The 24,910-nt window shown below is 35.7% G+C and overlaps 2 protein-coding genes across 4 annotated transcripts in view; one reads left to right on the plus strand and one right to left on the minus strand.

Moving 5' to 3' along the window:
* Window positions 1-891: 891 nt before the first annotated feature.
* Window positions 892-24,910, plus strand: part of LOC113500289 (putative serine/threonine-protein kinase haspin homolog) — a 32,498-nt gene continuing 8,479 nt past the window's right edge. The window contains exons 1-6 of the mRNA XM_026881014.1: window positions 892-1,145; window positions 1,308-1,500; window positions 3,610-3,786; window positions 5,008-5,125; window positions 16,082-16,294; window positions 17,320-17,415. Coding sequence (XP_026736815.1) covers window positions 1,121-1,145; window positions 1,308-1,500; window positions 3,610-3,786; window positions 5,008-5,125; window positions 16,082-16,294; window positions 17,320-17,415 — 822 coding nt within the window. The 5' untranslated portion in view covers window positions 892-1,120. The remainder of the gene's footprint in view (window positions 1,146-1,307; window positions 1,501-3,609; window positions 3,787-5,007; window positions 5,126-16,081; window positions 16,295-17,319; window positions 17,416-24,910) is intronic.
* LOC113500288 (piggyBac transposable element-derived protein 4-like) lies at window positions 6,857-10,677 on the minus strand. Of its 3 annotated transcripts, XM_026881011.1 has the most exons (5): window positions 10,405-10,677; window positions 9,100-9,573; window positions 8,946-9,011; window positions 8,769-8,855; window positions 6,857-8,628 (listed from the first exon to the last, which is right to left on the minus strand). In XM_026881011.1, exons 3-5 carry the CDS (start codon window positions 9,006-9,008, stop codon window positions 6,913-6,915), a joined length of 1,866 nt encoding a protein of 621 aa, XP_026736812.1. In that variant the 5' UTR covers window positions 9,009-9,011; window positions 9,100-9,573; window positions 10,405-10,677; the 3' UTR covers window positions 6,857-6,912. The 3 variants fall into 3 exon arrangements, with proteins under 3 accessions (XP_026736812.1, XP_026736814.1, XP_026736813.1); XM_026881013.1 differs by lacking the exon at window positions 9,100-9,573; XM_026881012.1 differs by lacking the exon at window positions 10,405-10,677 and having other exon boundaries at window positions 9,100-9,608.

Consider the following 24,910-nt stretch of genomic DNA (forward strand, 5'->3'; position numbering starts at 1 on the left):
ATCCATCTTAGAAGATGAGCCTATAGAGAAAAAAGGCAGAAAATACAGACAAAGTGTAATATGCACGATGGAAATGCAGGAGTTGAATGGTAAGTAATAATGGTAAATAAATATATTTTTTTAATAAACTACAAACTCTTTTGTGAAGTTCCTGAATACTGGTAGGCTAACAATTAAAAAAACAATACATAATGGAACAAACTTGACACTTCCATCCAAAGTTTCAGTGTAATGTCAGGTTTGTGTTTTTTTTTTGAAAGAAAAATGAATATTTAATTTATTTGTGTCGAATATTTACTGTATATGTTTAATATATTTATTAATATGGAATTATTTCAGGTTCCCTACATAATGAATCAATCAATAGTCGCAGAAGTACATTTGTATCAAAGCCGAGTCGATCTACAATCAGAATTGTAAAAGTAAGTATGGTAATGGTAATAAATGTAAAAAAAGAAATAGTAGAATAAAAGTAATGTACATTTGTTTTTCTCAGGATTCTGATATTATTTCAAGACTTAGTTTATGCAACACGACTGTATTTGATGACTTAAAAGGTAAAACTGTTTTATATTTAAATCCAATTACATAGCAATATGCCACATAATTCTGATTACATTTTTGTTAATTTAATATAAACAATCTAGATGTCATGCTATTTTCGCTGATCGTAGTTTAGTAAGCTTAGTTCTTTTTTTCATTATCTAATGATTCAGTAACACAACTTAATCGTCCGTTAATTCAAATTGGCGCTACGCTTTAAATATCAATGGTAGTTTTAATTTTCTTTGAGACTAGTAACACTTATTCTGAGTTTTGTCACTAAATAATCTGTGGTTATCTGTCGTTCCGCACATTTCGTGGAAGAAGACGCTTCGTAGTCTTTGTCCAGAAATAATTTTTATTTTATTTTTTTATTTGTAACAGCGTGTTTGAAAATTTATAAGTGAACTTTTTATTCTCTACTATTACAAGATAATAGTAGATTAAACTTGGTTTAATAGTGACAAATTGTGTTTGAACGCTCAACGAAATTGTGTCTGCCATTACTTATCCGTAACGGGATAACAGTTTGGTTCTACGCCCTTTGTTCTAAACAAGTGTTAAATTAGCCAAGTGCATGCATCTTTCCCTGCAATACACAGGTTAGTTTTTGAATAGTGACGTTTTTTTGTATGGTTTCTTTTTTGCCGTAGCGTGATTTCGTTGCGTCAACGAGACGATTACGCACGGGGGAAAGTACGTTCAAGTACTTCCTACTATGTGTAATGTCATATAGATGGTGAATGACGCGTTGTGTTTTACAGGATTTTTGAACGAGGAGTGTGATGATACTATTATCGAATTATCCAAACTCTCGATCGCTGATCAGTCGCACGAGGTCACTGTATTAGACACCTTCCATGATACTTCGAGCCGTTTAGCTACACCAAGGGATTACGTGTTGCGTCGATGCGGCCAGGCGGACGCGATACTATTTGATGAATGCTATCCGGACACGTAAGTACACCCTTAAATTTTGACCCATCTACATTTACATATTTTTTTACTATCTAAACGAAATTGGCGGTTAAATAGGTCACGTAAATATACATATACAAGATGGTGGCATTGTTATTAAACATCTGTAGCCAGTGGGTAGGCGTCGCGACTGATAACTTTATAAATGCTGTGCCCTACATTTAAATACATTAAATATTCAATGACATTCCTATACAACTATTAGGTTTTATATTGATCAACTGCTCTAGTTTTGAACTGTTAATGTGAATCAACCAATTATATGTCTGTTACACAACTTGGTCTTTGAAAAAAGTAATGACAATCTGAGGTTGTCACAAAAAGGCTTTATATAATCATGTCACAGTTGGGTGATTTGAGTTTAACCAAACTAAACCTTGTTTTTATATGTCTTTCATTTAGAAGCATTGCAATATATAATTAAATTATTCATACAAAATAGTCAGACTCAAAATCATGATTCAGATGTTGTTTTGGCCATTTGACCTTTTCAAGGTAGACTAAAGTACATTGTCCTTTACATTTCACAAGTTTACCTGATATGTACTATAAATATTTGTTTAAAAAACATGTTGTTTGTTGTATGTTTATTAGTCACGGAAACATGCTTTTACTAAAAGATTTTCTTTCTGAAGTTGTATTTTTAAGAAAGGGTTATTCCAGGTATATTTTTAGTATATTATTTCCTAGACCTACTAATATAATAATGGATTTAATATTTTCCTCTATATAATTTGCAAGTTCTATAAATTAACAGCTCATATGATTCTATGCCTTCTCATTTTATGAAAAAGGTAAGCATTGTTACCATAGCCATAAAAGTTATGTAATGTAATATAAGTCATTGCATGTTAATTGCAACATAATTTTTAATTTATTATTTACTTATTTTATATTAAAAATGCATTAGAAAAAATAAAACATTTAATTTGTTCAGTTTTTTATGTAAAAATATAAAAATAAACTACTGAATAATATGGATTTGATTAGGACCGGTGAGGTAAATACAGTTTTTCTTAAAGATTTGCCGTTTACCTTGTCTCATGTGTCAATATTTGAATAAAAAACTTCCATATATTCTATTTCACGATTTGAGGATTAAGTCACGTCTATGCAGAAAAAGAAAAATTATATCTGATACTATTTTCATTTATAACTTACCAGTCTTATGTAGCCTGTTTAACTAAAATAACAGTATGTACATAACTGAACACACAGATGGTATCCATTATTGATTTGATTGTAGACAAGACCTTACCAATTACCTATTTGACATTGAGGATCATGTCATGTTCAATTTGCAATAACATTTTCATGTTCAACTTGTAAACAGATTTGTTCTGCACAATGTGTTGTAAATTGTAATCCAAAGTGAAAGTTGCACACTCAATCATTTTGAATAATAAGTAGCTTTGTAATAGAAAGCACATTCATAGAAATGTTGAATAAGAGCTTTAGAGAAAATCCTATGTATCAATTTATTTTATTTTCAAAATTTCGATTATATAATTGTGTTCTACATTTTGCTTTGAAAAAGTTGTTACCAACCTGTCTTTAACCATTTCACAAGTGTTGCATAACGAAAGTTTTTGCATGGATTAATAATTACTTTATCAACAGCACTCATTGCACTACTGACATCAATTCTAATTTTCATGCGAAATTTAAAACCAAATTGTTAATACATTTACATTATATTTTTTTTTTTTTATATCATTGTTATCTAACTAGGAAATAGACAAATGTATTGTGTGTCATCAGTTCTACCACACATGTGTTTTATAATTTCTAGGCATGCAGTTAAATTACATTCGTACAATTACATATGTCACAACTCACAATAAAAGTTGTAGTTTACTGTTATTTTACTTTATTGGATGTTTTCATTAGCACCAAAGGCTTAAGCTTTAATTATACCTCGGTCTCTATAGGTGTATGACTCATGTTGTTAGGAAAATATTTCAACTTGAAGGAAGATATTCATAAAATACATTATGATTTCCTGACAATAAAATCTATAGGCACTGAAAGCTTTGCTCCATTTCTACTTACTTTGAACAGGAGCTATATCTTTCCTTTTAATTATAGGGTGTTGAAAAACTGCCACAAAATCGGCGAAGGGGTGTACGGCGAAGTGTTTTTGTGGCGTGCCAGAGATGGCCGTGCTCGCGTGCTGAAGATAGTGCCAATCGCCGGCACTCTCAAGGTCAATGGGGAGAGTCAGAAGGACTTCCACGAAATCATATCTGAGATTGTGATTGCTATGTAAGTATTTAGAAAGTTATAACTTTGTCTTATTTAAATTTTTGTACTGCTTGCGCCTAATTTGATTTTTTATGGAAATTATTATGTCGTTGCATATATTATTTTCTTTTTCTGTGTTTTCGAAAATAATATATGGATTAAGGGTACAGGCAAACACTCATCCAATCTGTGTGATAAAATCTTCAGATCATGTAACAACATTTCTCATGTTGTAAATCAATCTCAGAAATTTAAGTCATACCAAAAAAGCAAAAATTTTTCATGTATTTCTAAAACATTCAAATGAAGATACAAGACGAAACAGAATAGCTTTTTATTCAAGGTCTCCGTTAAAACCTTGCAAATAAGGGCGACAAGGTCCTCTTAGACTCGTGTTGAAATTTGGGTTTTTAGTTCAATGTCAGCGAGAAAGTATTTCAGCTGTTTGATCATAAACTTTGCGACGCAATGCAAAAATAGAAACTCATCTTGAAAAAAACATAAATCAATGTCCTTCTGAACACCGATATTTATTACAATGATTACAAAATTAATTGATATCGAAAAATAAAAGTTATTGGTGTAATGCTATCGACTGTACATTAAACTTATCTTGGTCTGCCGACTTTTGTAGTGCGTAATCAATTTAGCGATTAGACTTGTCGACCATAATAATTACGTCCTTGTAAATATATTATTAGCAATAAATGTCTTCCTACATGATAAAAATATACAATTAATTATATTTTGATCGTGAAGATATTTTAAAAAGTCTGAGTATAACTTAGCATTATGCCCTACATAACCGAATAAAAATGTACCAACGAAAAAATTATCGAGGCAAACGATTCAGCTAAAAAAACTTTTATAGCTGCTATCGTTTAAATATTACTTTAATACGTCAAGATATGTGAATGAATGTTTGTATTACTCGTGTGACCTATTTCCTTGAAAAATAAACATTGTTCACAGCTAATATATGCGTGCGATCTTGAGCAAAACAGGTCACTTCCGTACTGTAGCGATGAGTTAGTTACAGTTTTTGTTACTTACGATGTTACAGTTTCATGTGTTTTTCTATACATGTACAATTTGTACAATAGAATAGAAACATCCATTGTGAATCTAGTCGGTTTTTACATTTATTTTTCATTATTAAACGGCTTAATGAAGTCTATTGTCTGTAGTTGTAATTATGAATTGTGTGCATGTAAAATAACCTTGTCTTTTCTTGTTTAACAGGGAATTAAGCGCACTACGCGCTCCCATAGCCGAAATAAATCGCCACTTTGATGAAGGGAAGGACGTCGAGGCACTCAATCTACACGCTATAGAAAATGCAACTGATGTATTCAATGAGGTCAGTACACACAATGCTTGATATATTTTTCCAGATCATATTTTAGTTTATTGATTTCTTTCGATGTAAATACAAATAATCTTTCAGAAATGCAAATCACTGATATGTATCATTTTTTTTCCGGTCAGTATATAATATTTGCTAAATTTTCTGCTCAGCATAAACCAATTCTATACATCTTTTCCTTTGTTAATATTCTAAGTCAGAAAGAAAAATAAGATCATTCATTCAAAGGCGAGTTCATACCACTAGACAGTTCACAAGTGCAAACCGATGACGTAAGCTCTTCGAAAAATGATACGCGAAACAATGGGTAGTTACGTAATGCCGTTGTGATTGTCCGTGATGTGAATTATTGGAAAATGATAGACGACTCCTGTACCAAATGCTTAGTAACAGGACGTATTGCATTCTTTTTCGCATCATTCATTAACCTTTCGTGTGATTGACCCACGCTCGTAATAATTACCGTCGTATGCACGGCCGAAATGAAATGGCGCGAGGAAGCGGCGAGCGTTCCTTTGTATGTGTGTGTAAGCATTTTAAATTTCGCGCCATAACATAGACCGGTGATACAGGATGTTTATTTTTGATTGTTGAAAAATCTTTAATGCTGGATTAGAAATAAAAAACGTGTACAAAATTGTATCTTTTTATTTATTAAATTATTAACAAACATTAAAAGTTGTTCCTTATAATTAGTTACAAATAAAAAAAAATTAATTGGTTTATTTTAATCTAAAAAAATTTCCTTTCTTTTTTCTTTTTATTGTCTTTTTAAATCTTTTCGTTTCCATTCCTTCTGAATTTTTCAAGATCAATTATAATTTACGTCGCCTCCTTCTATTCAAAATCTGATCTTGCAAAATTTATAATTGAAGCAATGGAAACAAAAATACTTAAAAAGACAATAAAAATAAAGGAAAAATTTCTAGGAAAAGGATAATTTTCTAAATAATGACAATAACCATAGAATAAAAATGACCACTTTACGGAAAAAGGAAGGGTAATGAGTTTGACACCCTATGTATGTATGTATGTATCTGAATCGGTTGTTAGACCGTAGCTCAAAAAGTACTCATCAGATTTTGACAAATGAGGTGTCGATTGATTCGTCTTAACACCAGGAGTGTCATAGGCTAGTTTTTTCTATAAAAAATAGGCTACTTTAAAAAAAAAGCCGATGAGACAGAAAAAGTTGCACTAAATAAATTGATTTCTTCACAAATAACGTACTTGCATTAGTTTTGATTCAATGAGTATTGAAATACCATTTGGCATTACAAATATTACTTAAAATAAATAAAAAATAAAATAGCAAAGATTGAATAATTAGAAATTGTTCGACCTGCTAGCGCCATCTCTTGTGTGTTGACCGTATTATTTGGAAATGCTCTAGACACGGTATTTGTCCTGAACGTGAAGTTTGAGTAATTGTCACAAGCCACCAAAAAGAGAAAAATAAAAATAAAAGTTATAAAAACTAAAACCCGACTACGGAAAAAAGCATCTGAAAAGTATGAAACAAGAATATATTCCAGAATCAACGAAATACGGTAGTGAGCATCTCCAGGTTATGGCCGTAGTCGCATGCCATTGTAAGCACTTAAATAAGCACGCATAAATCATAACGGCATGCGAATACGGCCATAACCTGGAGATGCTCACTATACCGTATTTCGTTGATTCTGGAATATATTCTTGTTTCATACTTTTCAGATGCTTTTTTCCGTAGTCGGGTTTTTTTGTGGCACGATGTTAGTTATACCTACATTAGCGACAAAATTTTATAAATTTTCGAGAGTGTGGTATTCAATCCAACATTGACCGAGACAAAGGAACTTCTGACACTTCTGGCAAACGGTGTTAACTTCTTTCCGTATTTTTTTTAAGGAGCAACGAACGCAGCGGTTTCTTTTAATTTTGTTTCTTTTGCTCCCCGCTCGATCTTCTAAAGAATCTGCATAGATTGGAAAGTGATTATCACCATCTAAGCGGAGAAGAGCAGGAGGATTTATTAGCCGAGATAAGGTCAAATTTGGGTATTTCTGAGCCAGTTGCTCCGCCAATTTATATCTGAATTGCCTGTGGCTGAGGGGATTTGTGCTGTTCTCGCGATGTATGATAAAAATGTTCAAAATGCTAACATTTATTAGCCGTTTGAACACTTTCAAGTACCATTTCATCCCCCTTTTGCGTTCCATTAAGTACATGGACAGCATTTGATCTTTTAAATCTACACCGCCCATGTACTTATTGTAGTCGTGCACAACCACAGGCTTCAATATTTGTTGTCCTGCTCTTCTTCCAGGCAACATGTCCGCATTGTGGTAAGTCGACACTGTGGTTACTAATTTAACGTCTTTCCAGGATAAGACAGATACGTCACCACAGTGTCTACTTACCACTGCTGCTTTTTGAAGTTTCCTTTCGTTGAGAATTTGTATGTCCCTCGGTGTCCCCATTCTTCGCCTGTTCAGAGTTCCGATGACATCGGTCTTATTCAACTTTAAAAATCGTGTCAAAGTAACTGAATTATAAAAGTTATCCATTACAAGACAGTGACCTTTGTTGAGGAATCTTTGCATGAGCCTTAGCACCACTTTCGCACTTGCGCTCGTAAAGCCATACAAGGAGTCCTCCGCAGAGTCCCCTGTCTGTGGATATTTTTTTCCCGTGTAAACCTCAAATTTGAGCAAATAGCCTGTAACCGCCTCGCAAAGTTCATAAAATTTGATACCAAACCGTGCTGCTTTTGTACGGATACACTGAATCCAACTCAAGCGTCCTTTAAAAAGCAGCAACGATTCGTCAATGCTTATTTCTCTGCGAGGCGTGTACATGCTATTAAACTTTTTATTACAATGGTCAATGATGGGTTGTATCTTAGCAACTTTACGATCGGAACCATGAACACTGATAGTATTGTTATCGACAAAGTGCAGGAAACGCATGAGTAGCCAGTACCGTTTTATACTCATAAGTTTACGAAAACCTGGCATGGCCAGGGTACCCGTGCTCCAGTATTCACTCACACGTCCTGCGACCATCAGCGACATAAAAATCATCACCGCAAAGAGCTTGTACAGCTCATCAGTAGTGGTTTCTACCCAATCATTTAATCGAGAATGCGCCGAGATACCGTCCGGTAACTCGGATGCTTGCGCTATCGTTTGCCAGGCATACTCGTTGGTCTGTGCCACAATACTGTTCATTATATCGTGATCCCAAACATGAGTGAATAGCTTCAGAGGATCTGTTTCCTTAATATTGGGACCTCGCTCGCCTGCCTGGGAATAAACTTCCGGTTGACCTCTAAATGTACTATAATCGCTTGACCAATTGAAAGATTCAGACAGCCTCTCGTGTTCTTCGGGATCTTCCTCAACATCTTCGGCTGTCTCTTCCAGGATAGCTCGAAGCTCCTCCAGCGACATAGGTTCCTCCTCTTCCTCACTGCCCGAATCCACTCTTAGCTCCTCGCCTAATGGCCCACTGAGTATCTACAAGAGTAAATTGCCATTTATGATAATTCTTTTTGATAATGTGACAAATATAATCATATTCATTTATAATTAATCAGAGGGAGAATGCGTGCAAAACTCTAAAAATAAAAAGTAAAAAAAAATTGTTAAATATCTACCTCGGAATAAGACATATCAAGGTCATGAGGCCTTTGATTAGGCTGCCAATCATAATCGTCGTCATCGGGAAAATGTCTTCCGGTACCCTACAAAGATGAAAATTGAAAAAAATATTTACTTGTTAGAATTCCCTGATTAACAAAAATATTTGATACAAATATTTATTAGCAGCATACCACACTTTTTGAAGTGCTGGCTTCGGGAAGCCCGACGTCGTCAATAATTCGGTCTGGCTCCATTACCTACGGTTATTTAGGATAGATTAGTTTTTTATTTATTTATTTATTTCAATGATGACAGAATGAAAGAAATAAAAAAAAAAATCTGTACCAGTTAGTCAATTATGCCATTTAATAGTTTATTGGACGACGTAGATCTTGCCTAGTACCTTCTTGTGTCCACGTAGAGAAAATGAGTTAATTTGATTAAGAAATCAATTTTATTTTTGAAAATAAAAACATATTCTTCTTGGAATGATCTGATCAATGAATTTAAAAAAAGAATCAAATTAAAATTAAGAATTTATGAGCAACATTCGTCTGGGGGATAGTGATCATATACACTATAACCACATTTGCACCAGAAAAAATTTGATAGTAGAAGCCGACGAATTGTATTTCTACTCATGATGACACGGAAGTGCCTTATGGAGTTATTAACTTCCGTGTGGCAAATATGACAAATATTTTCCCGCAAGAAATGGGTTTCCTCCCATGGCCACATACACTCTCCTTTATAGCAAGAAATATAGTCGCGTTTATGCAAAAACCGGTCAAGATCCAGGACCACAACCATGATGAATTCCTAAAAAGAAGAGAAAACCACTAATGACTTATTGATACTTTCTGATATTTATTGCTTTCGCTTTTATAATATTATAAAGTTAAGATAGATACGCGAGAAAAACCGTGTGCAGAAAAATAGTTACGAAAACTTGGACGAAACCATATGAAACGCTAGTAGTTTTACGTGAGCGAAATCGATTAACAACACCAGTTATTTTTTTTTTTTTATATCATGAGCATGTATAGTATCGTTTATTAGTAAAAAATATTGAAATAGTAAAATAATATTGTTTTTTTTCATCTCGTTTCATTCCATTCCATCTCATTCCATTTATTTAATAACAAGTGTCAATAACGCCATAAAATGCGCAATTTATTTCATTGTCGCTATATACAGTTTACACTGCAATTATAATATATAGTTCAATATATCAATGGATTCAAACAAAACAACATACTGTACAAAAACATCAAGACTGACGTAACATGACGCCATTCGATTGCGTCATCTGCGTCACGTAAATGCAAGCCCTATTATGAGAATGTGTGCGTGCATTTTGCATGACCTTAGAAAATGTCAATTATTTTTCATATTCTGATAAAAAATGTACTAAAACCTTTATGCAATTCGAAAGTTAATGAAATTTCCTTTATAATGATATATAATAACGACATTTTTTTAAGATAGATGCAAATATAAATCGATAAGAAAATCAAAACATTGACAGAAAAAACATCGCGAGAGATTTGATCGTAGAAATATCACAAATCAAGTTAATAATACATTTATTTTCAATTGTTTTATGTTCTACATAATATAAACAAAAGCAAAATAGACAAGAATACTTACAGTTGTTTATTTTCGTGAGAATCACACAAAAGGAATTTCACCGGTCGCACGTGTCACCAGAATGCACTTGTTTTTACTTGTCGATCCCATTCCCATGACGAAATCCATTCAGTCTAATGGCCGCCCGTGACAGATTCATTCAGTACGTTTTCGTTGCAAAAAAAAATTTACCCAAAAGTCCAAAGAATAGAGAACAAAATCGCATTTAAAAAGTTTGTTAGTTTTGGACGTGGATCCACGCTTAGGCACACGAGGGTAAAGATTTTTCGAACGTGGATCCACGTCTAAAACACACGAAAGGTTAAAATACAGATGACTAATACTGTTCATAAGCATAAAAACGTTAATTCCGGTTTAATGTTCTCGCACTATTGAGATTTTAATATTCATTTCATAAACTGTTATGTCGAGTTCTCCAAAAACGAACTTTCGAATATTTCCGATAATCCTGAATCTGTATGCCAACGCAAAATAACTTCTGAGCCAAATAAATATCTGTGCATGCAATATTTATCCGACGAAAGAATTCTTACGAGATCAACGCGTCACTGCGCTATTAGTCAAATATTGAAGTCGACAGTTCAAATGACTATGCATAGCTGCCAATTATAACAATTATCCTAAGCAATTGTAGAAACAGTTACAGCTATTATTCCTTATTACTATATGACAAGAAATAATCACATTGAAGGTTAAATGAAAAACATACCAATATCGTTTATATTAAAGTACCACGTGTTGGTAAATGCGTGTTAATGTGGCGTAGTAATCGTGATAGTAGGAACTAACTCGTGCTAATATAAACATGCCTAATTGATCTATAGTATCTTTAGTATTCTTCGGTTTACTCACATAAGTATAGTTGTTCTATGACTTTCTTTAACCCTAGAAAGATAATCATATTGTGACGTACGTTAAAGATAATCATGCGTAAAATTGACGCATGTGTTTTATCGGTCTGTATATCGAGGTTTATTTATTAATTTGAATAGATATTAAGTTTTATTATATTTACACTTACATACTAATAATAAATTCAACAAACTATTTATTTATGTTTATTTATTTATTAAAAAAAAACAAAAACTCAAAATTTCTTCTATAAAGTAACAAAACTTTTAAACATTCTCTCTTTTACAAAAATAAACTTATTTTGTACTTTAAAAACAGTCATGTTGTATTATAAAATAAGTAATTAGCTTAACTTATACATAATAGAAACAAATTATACTTATTAGTCAGTCAGAAACAACTTTGGCACATATCAATATTATGCTCTCGACAAATAACTTTTTTGCATTTTTTGCACGATGCATTTGCCTTTCGCCTTATTTTAGAGGGGCAGTAAGTACAGTAAGTACGTTTTTTCGTTACTGGCTCTTCAGTACTGTCATCTGATGTACCAGGCACTTCATTTGGCAAAATATTAGAGATATTATCGCGCAAATATCTCTTCAAAGTAGGAGCTTCTAAACGCTTACGCATAAACGATGACGTCAGGCTCATGTAAAGGTTTCTCATAAATTTTTTGCGACTTTGAACCTTTTCTCCCTTGCTACTGACATTATGGCTGTATATAATAAAAGAATTTATGCAGGCAATGTTTATCATTCCGTACAATAATGCCATAGGCCACCTATTCGTCTTCCTACTGCAGGTCATCACAGAACACATTTGGTCTAGCGTGTCCACTCCGCCTTTAGTTTGATTATAATACATAACCATTTGCGGTTTACCGGTACTTTCGTTGATAGAAGCATCCTCATCACAAGATGATAATAAGTATACCATCTTAGCTGGCTTCGGTTTATATGAGACGAGAGTAAGGGGTCCGTCAAAACAAAACATCGATGTTCCCACTGGCCTGGAGCGACTGTTTTTCAGTACTTCCGGTATCTCGCGTTTGTTTGATCGCACGGTTCCCACAATGGTTAACTTATACGGTTCTTGTAGTAAGTTTTTTGCCAAAGGGATTGAGGTGAACCAATTGTCACACGTAATATTACGACAACTACCGTGCACAGGCTTTGATAACTCCTTCACGTAGTATTCACCGAGTGGTACTCCGTTGGTCTGTGTTCCTCTTCCCAAATAAGGCATTCCATTTATCATATACTTTGTACCACTGTCACACATCATGAGGATTTTTATTCCATACTTACTTGGCTTGTTTGGGATATACATCCTAAACGGACACCGTCCTCTAAAACCAAGTAACTGTTCATCTATGGTCAAATGAGCCCCTGGAGTGTAATTTTGTATGCACTGATGGATAAAGAGATCCCATATTTTTCTAACAGGAGTAAATACATCGTTTTCTCGAAGTGTGGGCCGTATACTTTTGTCATCCATTCTAAGACATCGTATCAAAAAATCAAAACGATCACGACTCATTACAGAGACGTACACCATTGACAAAGATCGATCAAAGAGGTCATCTGTGGACATGTGGTTATCTTTTCTCACTGCTGTCATTACCAGAATACCAAAGAAAGCATAGATTTCATCTTCATTCGTGTCACGAAATGTAGCACCTGTCATAGATTCCCGACGTTTCAATGATATCTCAGCATTTGTCCATTTTACAATTTCCGAAATTATCTCATCAGTAAAAAATAGTTTGAAGCATAAAAGTGGGTCATATATATTGCGGCACATACGCGTCGGACCTCTTTGAGATCTGACAATGTTCAGTGCAGAGACTCGGCTACGCCTCGTGGACTTTGAAGTTGACCAACAATGTTTATTCTTACCTCTAATAGTCCTCTGTGGCAAGGTCAAGATTTTGTTAGAAGCCAATGAAGAACCTGGTTGTTCAATAACATTTTGTTCGTCTAATATTTCACTACCGCTTGACGTTGGCTGCACTTCATGTACCTCATCTATAAACGCTTCTTCTGTATCGCTCTGGACGTCATCTTCACTTACGTGATCTGATATTTCACTGTCAGAATCCTCACCAACAAGCTCGTCATCGCTTTGCAGAAGAGCAGAGAGGATATGCTCATCGTCTAAAGAACTACCCATTTTATTATATATTAGTCACGATATCTATAACAAGAAAATATATATATAATAAGTTATCACGTAAGTAGAACATGAAATAACAATATAATTATCGTATGAGTTAAATCTTAAAAGTCACGTAAAAGATAATCATGCGTCATTTTGACTCACGCGGTCGTTATAGTTCAAAATCAGTGACACTTACCGCATTGACAAGCACGCCTCACGGGAGCTCCAAGCGGCGACTGAGATGTCCTAAACGCACAGCGACGGATTCGCGCTATTTAGAAAGAGAGAGCAATATTTCAAGAATGCATGCGTCAATTTTACGCAGACTATCTTTCTAGGGTTAATATGTTTGCCTATCTTGGTTATCAACCAGCAATTAGAATCTGAATTACTTAAATTATAATGCAAAAGGTAATAGATTTAAAGGAGGATTATTAGGATTGTGATAAGTGAGTGGTAATTCACCGAATGTTTTTTGTCTAGCCACACTAATTCTCGAAAAATCTATCGCTATAAAAAACTTGATAAAAACATGATGAAATTGCAAGACATAATTTCATCAATTTCTTAATATTGATAATATTGTATCGCTGATTCAGAAGTTAGTACATTGTAGGAATTTAATATAATTAAATAATCATCACCAAATTCCTTAAAAGATTGATTACCTACGCGTGCCCATTCGATATGTCGAAATCTCTAGCACGTTTTGGCAATAACAACGTCTTTCCTGTTGTTGATCTCCAATACAATATATTAGTACTAGTATCTGTATGACGACATATGAGATCGTTTCTAGAATTTTATCAGCTTTCCAAACATTATTTACGTTGCAACAACTATCGATACCTTTATATCTATAAAGATGACAACTATACATCATGTATTTATGTGATAAAAAATGTTGGTTGAATAACTTGGGAATTAAATTCAACATCGTAACTGCGGTACGGTTTCGCCATCCATTTATTACAATAGTTTTTGTCTACCTGTTAACCCCAAGCCCCAAATACTTGTTAACAATGCATTCTGAACTCATCTACCTGCTTTGCTAATAGAACGCTTTCTCAACTGCATTGTCCTTTTCCGTAACGATCTCTTCAAGATTTATTATCTTTTTCTGCCAATCTGGTATATTTGGTATTATCCGTGATTTTTTATGTTAATAGATTAGTAAGATAATTTTATCCGTCGTAATTATAGACGATAAGACCTAGAAACCTAATATTTGTGCATTGATTCCTCATGGCAGTTGGTAAAAGAAATATATATCTAAGACAACTATTATTTATAATAGTTATGATATTCCTTTATTGTTCCGTAAGTTTTCCATCGGGTTTTCAATGGGTGGTCTTATTAGCATTGATCTTTAACAAATCACCTTTGATAGATAATAACGATTCATAATTATCGGGATATTCATAATACGTTAGACAGATAACGTTCACGCTATTATAATGATTAAAAACAGATTACGTAATGCGTATTCGTCATTATTAATTTAGCGTAAACCGTAGCGATTACGAGGAATAAAGTCATAAGAAATTCCACTTAATTACACGATTCTAGGTAAATGAATCAACATACATAAAAAAATATAACAGCTATGATTTGACTTTCGAAATTCATCGGTGAATCATTATATTGACTAACGAACAGTGTTTGTTTGTTTGATAAGGTAACTAGGCCGCACTGTTATCGAAACAAGACACCACTATCTTGGCACAGCTGGCGCATAATTTGCGTTTGTTAAACCATTTATAAATTATGATCAAACAGAGTTATTTCTTTCTTTTACAATTAGTCATTGTTAGCTCTCATTCATTATGTGTGCGGTAGGTAATGCTACAAGAGAAGCTTATCATGCGGAGCTCTCTGAGAGGTTTATCTCTCGCCTGATATCTGATTCCGCATGAGAAATTGGAGGTTGTTTGTTTATACCATTCATTAAAACCCTACCCACTTGTTTTCGTTTTTCATTCTTTGGGTATTTGATTCGGTCCTTGAGATTTGAGCTTGTTTATAATTTAGCCAACTGTAGACGATAGCGTTGACCTTTTGTCTTTGGTATCCTACACCAGAGTGTAAATAGATTTTTATCAGAGTATTGCTGATTTTAACGAGTGCAATTTTGCGACGGACGCTCGGAGGAAATGTGTAACTATGTTTCCTTTTCCTGTCGTCTTTAATGTTGTGCTCGTGTGTACAATGACATTTACCTTAATAAGGGAGGATGTCTATTTATAATTCGCCGTACAGCAGGTTGCTAGCCTGCTACATGGCACATGTTGTTTCCGATGTATAAACCGCGATAAATTACCAACAAATGGACGCAGCTGTCGCTATTTTTTGCCGTAATTCTAATTTAGAGCTTGGCAACTGCCCTTTAATCTAACGTTTAGGGACGTCAAAGAACTTATGGAAGTTGTCGTATGAGAATTCCAATTAAACGAGTTTTTATCTACTTGCATTTAGTAAAAAAATGGTATTTGCTATATGCAACGTATATTCCAATCTTCCTCGTCAGTGCGGTGCTATGAATGAATCATGCTATATTTTAAAATAATAAATATTTACCTTATGCGTCATCCATGCCTCGTAAACTGAGACCTGCAAACAAGGTATATATCCAGCTATACCTAATAAACAATAATGGTTATAGGTGCTAGCTGTGAAGTGCGTATACGGCAGCTACCCAGCTCGCTTGCTCGACCTGTGGGACCTTTATGACGAGTGCAAAGGCTCTGAGAACGACAACCCAGCCATCCTACCAGCGGACCAGCAGTTCATAGTGTTGGAACTAGCCAACGCCGGGCAAGACTTGGAGAGCTACCAGTTCAATAACGCTGAGCAGGCGTATGCTTTGTTCCTGCAGGTAAGACTCATCTTATTCTTTAAATTCAAGACTGATATACATTGAGGATTTAGCGAATGAAGTTTACTCAACACTTTTCTGTGGTGATGTGTAACTACTTGCTTTGGTCACGAATTGCCTCAATAATGACGTCACTTACTTCCTCAATCTAAATTAGTCCTAACAAAGGCATGGTTTTTGTTTTTAAAGTTTTCTGTTTTGTGTGTAGCTAATTATGTTCAATTGAAAAACAGCGAATGACTGACCTTTTGTTGTAAAGTTTTTTCTTTTTGTTTTGTAATTAAACGATGTGCAGTTAGACAGTTATTTAATGTGTTATGTACAAAAGTGTCTCACAACTTTATTCTTACTTTCAACAAGTGATTAATGGTTAAAAAGTAAGTAGAAAGTTGCTAAATTGCGTTTTTTGCTGTCCATTAGCGTTTGGTCAAAAGAAATTGTAGATTCGAAATGTGTTATATAATCATTATTTTGTACTGTATTTTAAACTTTTTGCGGCATTAAATAAAGTCTTCAAATTTTTACTTAGTGACGTTTATCTTCGACGTTGCTTTTTCTGCAAGATATAATTTTTTCAAACTTTTGTTAATGCATATTTATTTTATGGTTTTGTTTTCTTTTTTTGTGTTTTTTTTTTTGTTTTCAGTGGCTCTGAACTGCATGCACAAGTAGAGCCTCCACGGAAGATAAGTGATATTCTATTTCAAGTTGTAATGTATCTTGACTAGATTATCACTTATCATCTGCGGTCGGCTTTTCGCGCTTTACATGTACCCAACCAGTGTGTGGAGTTTTTGTTATTATTTTTAACATCGTAGCATGTGTTTTATTTAACTTTATATCTGTGTTTCAATGTTGTATGTTTTGTACGTAACTTATGATTATTATTATTTTACATGTTTAATATTAAACGATATTGTTTACAATCGCAATGTGTAAATTTCGTATTTAAATGTTTTGTTTTGAACGGACATTGTTTTCGATCTCACTAAAATAAGTTTGTAACGATGTTCTCGTGTTGTTAGGTGGCGTATGGTCTGGCAGTTGCCGAGGAAGCCTTCCAGTTTGAGCATAGAGATCTCCACTGGGGTAACGTGCTGATCGCACCAACTGATCAGAAGGTAAGAATTACACATATGCCATACAATGTTACAATATACTGAGACCCATCCGGGTGGCAACGGAAGGCTTCCTTACTAGAAGGGGTTTAAGCGATTTCTTTCCTTTAAGTATATAATTCGTTACATATTCGTAGTGCAAAGGCATCTTTTTTATTACTTGTAGGATTGTCTGCAATTTAGTTAGTGTTATCTTTTATCACAGTAATGAGCAAGAGTACTCTCGAAAGATAAACTGTTCATGAATTCAGTATGTGCCATCTCTTTCTCGTTTTCATTAGTTTCTGAGTATTCAATAAAATATCTTGGCTTTAAAGATATAATATTAAAGATCATAAGGTTATACTCTTACATACATGATATAGGTCGCGATAAATAAAACCTGACAATGAACGTGTTTTCCGCCTGCGAATGGATGGTAATTTGACGTATCACCGAGAGACGCACGCCAGATTATGGCGTAGTGTTGACAGCGTTTGATAAAACATAATTATTCAATTCAATAATAAACAGCTTTACCTCGGGTAACTAGTATAGCTGATAGCATTGTGCAAGTAAATGAGTTTACTTAAGTTTATTTAATTAAATACATAACGAAACAATTCGAATTCATTAATGTATAGGTTTAGGATTAATTAATTGACAAGTTGACAAGGAATTAGTGTCAATAGTCCAGTGCCTAGGCTCGACGAACTGAACAAAATGATAAATTGAACAAATCCTTTTTGTACGTTTTTAATGAATTGCAATTTGCGCGCTAAAATAATACGTGCACACGTTGTATTTGTTTATCTACACATACTTTCTATCTACCGATTCTTCTTGGAACGACTGTTCATTAGACCTTTCATCATATACTGAGGGTTAAAGCAATATATTAGCTTGTTAGAATAAAACCAACTCAAATTACAAAGTACGACAACCGAGGTCAAAGTCTATCTCTAAGACACAGATAGGTCTACAATATAACTAGAATACTATCAACTTTGTCTAGAAACTTGCCGCTATTGTACTTTGTACCTACTACATAATTACAGAGTATTTTAACCTTGCCAAATACCAGTCACCTTAAGGTGTATGACATGGAGGGCAGTCGTCCCGTCTGGGGTGACGGGTGAACGAACTCTGATAGACCGGCCTGATAGCTGATAAACCACTTTTTTGTTAAACCACACTGACGCCTGTCTAACGCAATAATTAGTTTCTTAATGATCTTCTAGTCTGTTATTTAAATTATTCAGCGATATAGGATGACTAATATCCTTTTGAGATAGCAGTTTGCCGTGGCCAGTTTGAAAGAAAATATTGCGCAATAATATTAAGTTGGCAAATTTGGGAAATCAATATTTTCTCTGCTAGCTTAGTTGTTGCTGGTTCAGACAATTTTTCCATACAGTACTTTTAGTTATAAACATATTCTTTGTCACAAAACTGTTTAAGCGTTTTCTCTTCAATTTCGTTCCCAGAACTACGTTTAATAAATTGTTATTTGGCCAACTGCCAAAACCGTTTCGTGCTCTTGATCGTGACGTCTGTTTCCACCTTAGGTATTTCCGTATTCAATTCGACTTTGCCGTTCATTGAAAATATTTTATAATTCATTTTAGCAGGTACTTCAGATCATTATGTTACCTTCTTGGATTCATTCCTAAAAAAAAATGTCTTTGATGATTCAAAGAAATTCAATTTAATTCCTTCAATTCCTGGGTTCTCGTAATGTATTGGGCTTTTTGACGACCAGTTTCATTTATTTCTCTGAAATGCTGAGGTGACTTTTGCTATGTATTTGGCACAACCTCAAATCCCGGGAATCAGATTTTTCCTATCTATAGAATTTATCTGTTCTAGGAATAAACTGAATTTGATGAGTCTTAATTCTGTTATCTGAAGAAGCGTTTTGCGTGAAATGTTGTCACGTGATGGTATTATCTATAGAGACAATAAGTTGGACTCGCACGTGTTAATTAATTCTTATTTGTATCACGTTCGTTGATTTCCCTTGTCAGATTGATGTACGTGCTGCCCATACAGTTGCTTATAAATTTGATTGAACCGCATTCATATTTTACATGATAAAATTATATGTATCATAAATTTAAAATATAAAGTAGAAGTCACTTCAAATCAACATACAGAGATGATAAACAAAAAAACATGAATTATGATGGTAACTAAAATCTGTTGGTTTTGTACGAGAAATATGATCTAAGAAACTACTTGTTGCTGTTGAGGGCATGGGCTCACCGTAAAACAAACTCTGGTGTTGTCCGAATTAGTGTATTTACGTATAAGTAGGTACAATAAAGAAAGCTAGGCGCGTGCGATGTGCGCGGGGCCCGCAAGGTCACTACTTTTTTCGAATGCGCTCGCGGCAAGCGGCCGCCCGTGTTCCCCGCTACCCCCGCCCGCATCTGCCGGCGCGCACGTCGCACGTCCTTTACAATTAGGTATTTTAAGGTAATAAAAAAAAAATACAATGATAGAAAATAAAATAATCTTAATTTACGTCGTTTACAATATCTCCGCCCAGTGTCAATACCTACTATTGACACTATTATGCAACTGGAAGTAGTGCCAATCTAGCGGCCGGACGAGTTAATACACCAGTTTTAGTTTTGATGTCTACCGTTCGAATTCGTCCGTCTTTCCCTGGATAGACGTTGACGACCACTCCTTTTGGCCAGGTATTTCTACATGACCTAGGGTCGACAACTACAACCACATCGCCGACTTTTAGGGCGTCATTTTCTAAGTACCACTTTTGTCGCGGGATCAAGGTAGGCAGCACCTCCTTGATCCATCGCTGCCAGAACATGTCGGCGAGTCGCTGGGCAGCACGCCACATCTTACGTAGGTACATGTCGCTGTCGTCGAAGACTCCGGGCACCGGTAAGTTTGACGAAGTACCAATCAAAAAATGATTCGGTGTTAGAGCTTCTGCACATTCAGGGTCTACTGATACATGCGTGAGCGGCCTACTGTTAACCGTGTGTTCTATTTCGGTAAGTAAAGTCGTGAGAACTTCTTCCCGCGGTGCTCTTTCTTTTAAAGTTATTTTCAGGGCGGTTTTCACACTTCTGATGAGGCGCTCCCAGGCTCCACCTTTATGCGGACTGACAGGTGAGTTAAAGTTCCATATTATGCCAATATTTGCTAATTGATCGTTGACCTTGCTCTCAGATTCCAGGAACGAATTTCTGAGTTCAACTTCTGCTCCACGCAGATTCGTACCATTATCGGAGTACATATATTGCGGCCAACCACGTCGGGACGCCATCCTTCTTAGCGCCATTATAAATGAGTCAGCTGTCAGTGATGGGACTGTTTCAATATGTACTGCGCGCACAGTCATGCAGGTAAATAACACTCCGTACCGCTGCTCTCTGCGACGCCCCACCGTAACTTCAATTGGCCCAAATAAATCAACGCCGCAATGAGTAAACGGCCTATTATGATGCGCCAATCTACTGTCAGGTAAGTCGGCCATGCGCGGCGCGCAAGGCTTAGCCTTTCTTATACGACACACTAAACAGCGGGAAGCGACAGTACGTACCGTGGGTCGTAGGTTCAATATCCAATATTTTTGTCTGAGTTCATTGACCACTGTTTCGTTATTTCCGTGTGCACTTCTTATATGTAATTCTTTAGTTATAAGTCTAGCAATCACGTTTCTTCCGTCTAATATTATTGGGTTTTTCATTTCAGGTGATATGTGCGAGGCAGCTTCGACTCGCCCTCCTGCTCGCAGTAGACCTTCTCTATCGATGAACGGAGTTAACATACGCAGTCTGCTGTTAACTTGAATAGGTTTTTTATTTTTCAGTAATAGAATTTCCGAAGCAAACGCTTCCATTTGACTATAGCGTAATAACAATATCTCTGCACGTTTCATAATTTCCGTGTCAATCGCCTTTGTGATATTTTTCTTACATTTTTCAATAAACAATAACATGGTTGCAGTCGACCTTTTTAAACGGAGCCACGATGATGCATTTTCAGGATTAGCAACAGGTATGGTACTTTCTGTTTGACAAACATGCATGACGTCACATATTTCTTCATTCTGTATTTTTTCTGTTTCAGGTGCTGATGAACGCTGTTGAAACCAATCACTCTCGTACAGGAACTTCGGGCCGCGGAACCACTCGCATTCCGGGCGCAACTCGTATTTATTTATCTTTGTTGCTACGTCTGCTATATTTTTCTCTGTAGGTATATAGTGCCACTCGTGCGTACTGCTTAATTCATCCAATTCACCAAGTCTGTTGGCTACAAACACATTGTAGTTTCGATTTTCGTTTTTAATCCAATGCAATACGGTCGTCGAGTCTGTCCATAAGTATCTTTTTATTGGTCGAAGTCTATGTTCCTTTTGTATTGTATCAGCGAGACGGCATCCAAGTACAGCAGCCTGTAACTCCAGCCTCGGGATGGTTACTGGTTTTAGCGGTGCAACTCTGCTTTTACTGGCTATAAATGACACGCACACATTGTTGTTGCTATGCACGCGCCAATATGCAACCGCGGCATACGCTGTCGGCGAAGCGTCACAAAATACGTGTAATTGTAACGTCTCACTCGCACACACCTTATTTATCTTGCAATACGAATCGTTTTCGTTTGTGTTATCTTTATCAGTAGAAATACGGAAGTACCATCTTGGTATTCTAATTTCTTTCAATCTTTGTAATTGAACAATCCATTTATTAAATATCTCGAATTCTGTACTTTTTATTTCTTCATCCCATTGGAGATTTGTCTTCCATGAAGTTTGCATTATTATTTTAGCATTCACAGTAAAAGGCGCTAGAAGGCCATAGATATCAAATATAGACATAACTATTCGTAATAATTCTCGTTTCGTAGGTATCTTCTCGCCTGATAATATTTCTTTAGGTATCCTTTCTAGTGATAAGTTGAAGCCAAAGGTATCAGTATTTGGGTACCACAATAACCCGAGAGTACGCTCGTACACGTCGTTCACTTCGCCTTTAAAGTTAACAATGGCCGGACTCAAAGTATCAGTAGGCATGTCGTGACACACGGACATTTTGTTCGACGTCCAATTTCTTATTTCAAACCCTCCTTGCTGGTGAATATACGATACTTGTTTCATAGTTTTTATTGCTGTATCGGCATCATCAAAGCAGTCAATGTAATCATCCATAAAATGATTTTTTACTATCGCTTGAACTGCCTCCGGCATTGCGTTTGAGTACCGCTGAGCGTTTAAATTCTTCACGTGTTGAGCGATGAACGGTGAACAGTTAGCCCCAAATATAAGTGATGTCATAACGTACTTTTTTATGTCTTCATCTGGGTTGTCGCGCCACAAAAATCTTAAGGCGTGTTGATCTTCTGGGCGTACTTTTATGCGAAGAAACATATCCTTTATATCGCCCGTGAGACCGATAGGCTTCTCTCGAAAACGCAACATAATACCGAGAAGTGACTCCAACAAGTTCGGTCCAGGCAGCAAATAGTCATTCAGTGACTGACCACAAGATTTTGCAGCAGCGTCGTATACAAGCCTTAGCTTTTTCTTATTTGGATTGTCAACTCCAAAGTGAGGTAAGTACCATATTTTTTTTACATTGCTTAAGTCTTCATTAGGCTCTAGAACGCGAGCATAATTGTTGGAAAATAAATGATCTATTCTTTCCTTGTATCTCAAATTATAATCTTTATCGCTCATCATTTTTCTTTCAGCTGTTTTCAATCTTCTATACGCGTTGGGATAGGAATCCACCATTTTAACATTTTCATCTTTCCAGGGTAAACCAATTTCCCATCTTCCTTCTATGAGTCTAGCGGATTTATTCACTAATTCTATTGCAGTTAAATCGCTTTTATTTTGTCTTGATTTATTGTGAACACCGATGCTCTCAAACATAAACGACTTGCGAACCAGTTCGTGAAGTTGTGCGTCAGTCTTGAGGTCCGTGTGTATCGCAGTGCAACTTTCGGCGGGAATTTGAATGTGATTGCGCGGAGAGTTCGCGCTCGTGGGTACATCCTGTGTGTGCGTAGCTGTCGTCGTAGTGGTAACAGCGACGCCACCGCCTATGCTATCGGCGGCGGGAGGACTACAGGCGACGAGCGCAGCGTTGTTTGCTTGTTGTTCCGTCGCCGTTATCATTACGCATTCGGGTGATAATAGTTGACTTTGGTTGCGGTACACGCCATGTATGCACCACCCTAATGGGGTTAAAGTCGCACAGGGTTCACTTTTCTTATTATGGCCCATTATTATTTTTATTGGGGATATTAAATGATAATTATCTTGTCCAATTAATAATGTTGGTTTCACGTCCTTAAGACACGTTAATTTAGCACTTATTTGATATAAATGTTTATAGTTTTTCATGTTAATGTCCGATAATTTTTGTAACGGTAGATTTAGTTCACTTATTTTTCTTGCACATAGTTCATATGACTCATTGTTTTGATTAATAATTTTACATTTTATTATTTCACTGTTACATGTTAATTTGGAGTCCCATGCTCCTCGGACGGACAATGTCTGTTTCTCGCCCCGTAAGCCTACGCGATTGGCAACTTCACTAGATATTAACGATATCGTCGCACCGTCATCTAACAGCGCGTAGGTATTTAACATGCCGCGTGGACCGTACACTTTTACAGGAACTACTTTTAGACACACTGAGGCATTGTTCATATTGTTCGTGTATGTCACAGTTTCTGAGTAGTCGCTAGTCACGGAACGCACTATATTGTTTTGGTTTACGGTTTTATCACTTTCTGTTATCGGTCTATTTTCACTGGATTTTGTATCACTGTTTTTTGATGAACACTCAGTTTTTGTTTTCCAGTGTAGGTAACGATGATGCGGTAGCGAACACTCGCCTATGCCGCATGCGGGCTCTGAGCAGGTGTCGCGGTTGTGTGATGCCAGTAGACACTTGTGGCATAGATGGTTGGCGCGCACAAATCGCCATCGATCCTTAGTCATAGCGCGTTTGAACCGCGTGCACTCGGTTAGTTTGTGATTACCGCTACGACAAAATTTGCACTTGTAGGAAGATTCTTGTTTCTCAGTCAACAATAACGCATGATGTTTTCTGTCTTCGGGCTTCTTTTTATTTTCATATTGACTGTGAATGTGAGTCAATCCGGCGGTGGATATTTTACTGGCTTCTTCATATAGAAAATTGGCGAGTATTTCCAACTTTGGGGTTTCTGTTTTCAAATGTACGTTGTAATAATCAGCCCACTTGTTGATAAGAGCGCTGGGACACTTTATCAATACTGACGATATGAGTTCCGGACTTCTTAAATAATCGATTTGATTCACTGCTTGCGCTGCGGCTACAAAATTTCTAATTTTAATTGCGAAAGAAACTATATCTTGATGGTAATTTTGTGATAAAGGAGTCATTTTCCGTAACTGATATGTTATTTTATTTATTATTACTTCGGGCCTGCCGAAACGAAGTTCTAGTGCTTCTATGACGGTTTTCGGGCACGTGTTTCCGTT

The sequence above is a fragment of the Trichoplusia ni genome, chromosome 13 (genome assembly GCF_003590095.1).
Source record: "Trichoplusia ni isolate ovarian cell line Hi5 chromosome 13, tn1, whole genome shotgun sequence".
NCBI lineage: Eukaryota > Metazoa > Arthropoda > Insecta > Lepidoptera > Noctuidae > Trichoplusia > Trichoplusia ni.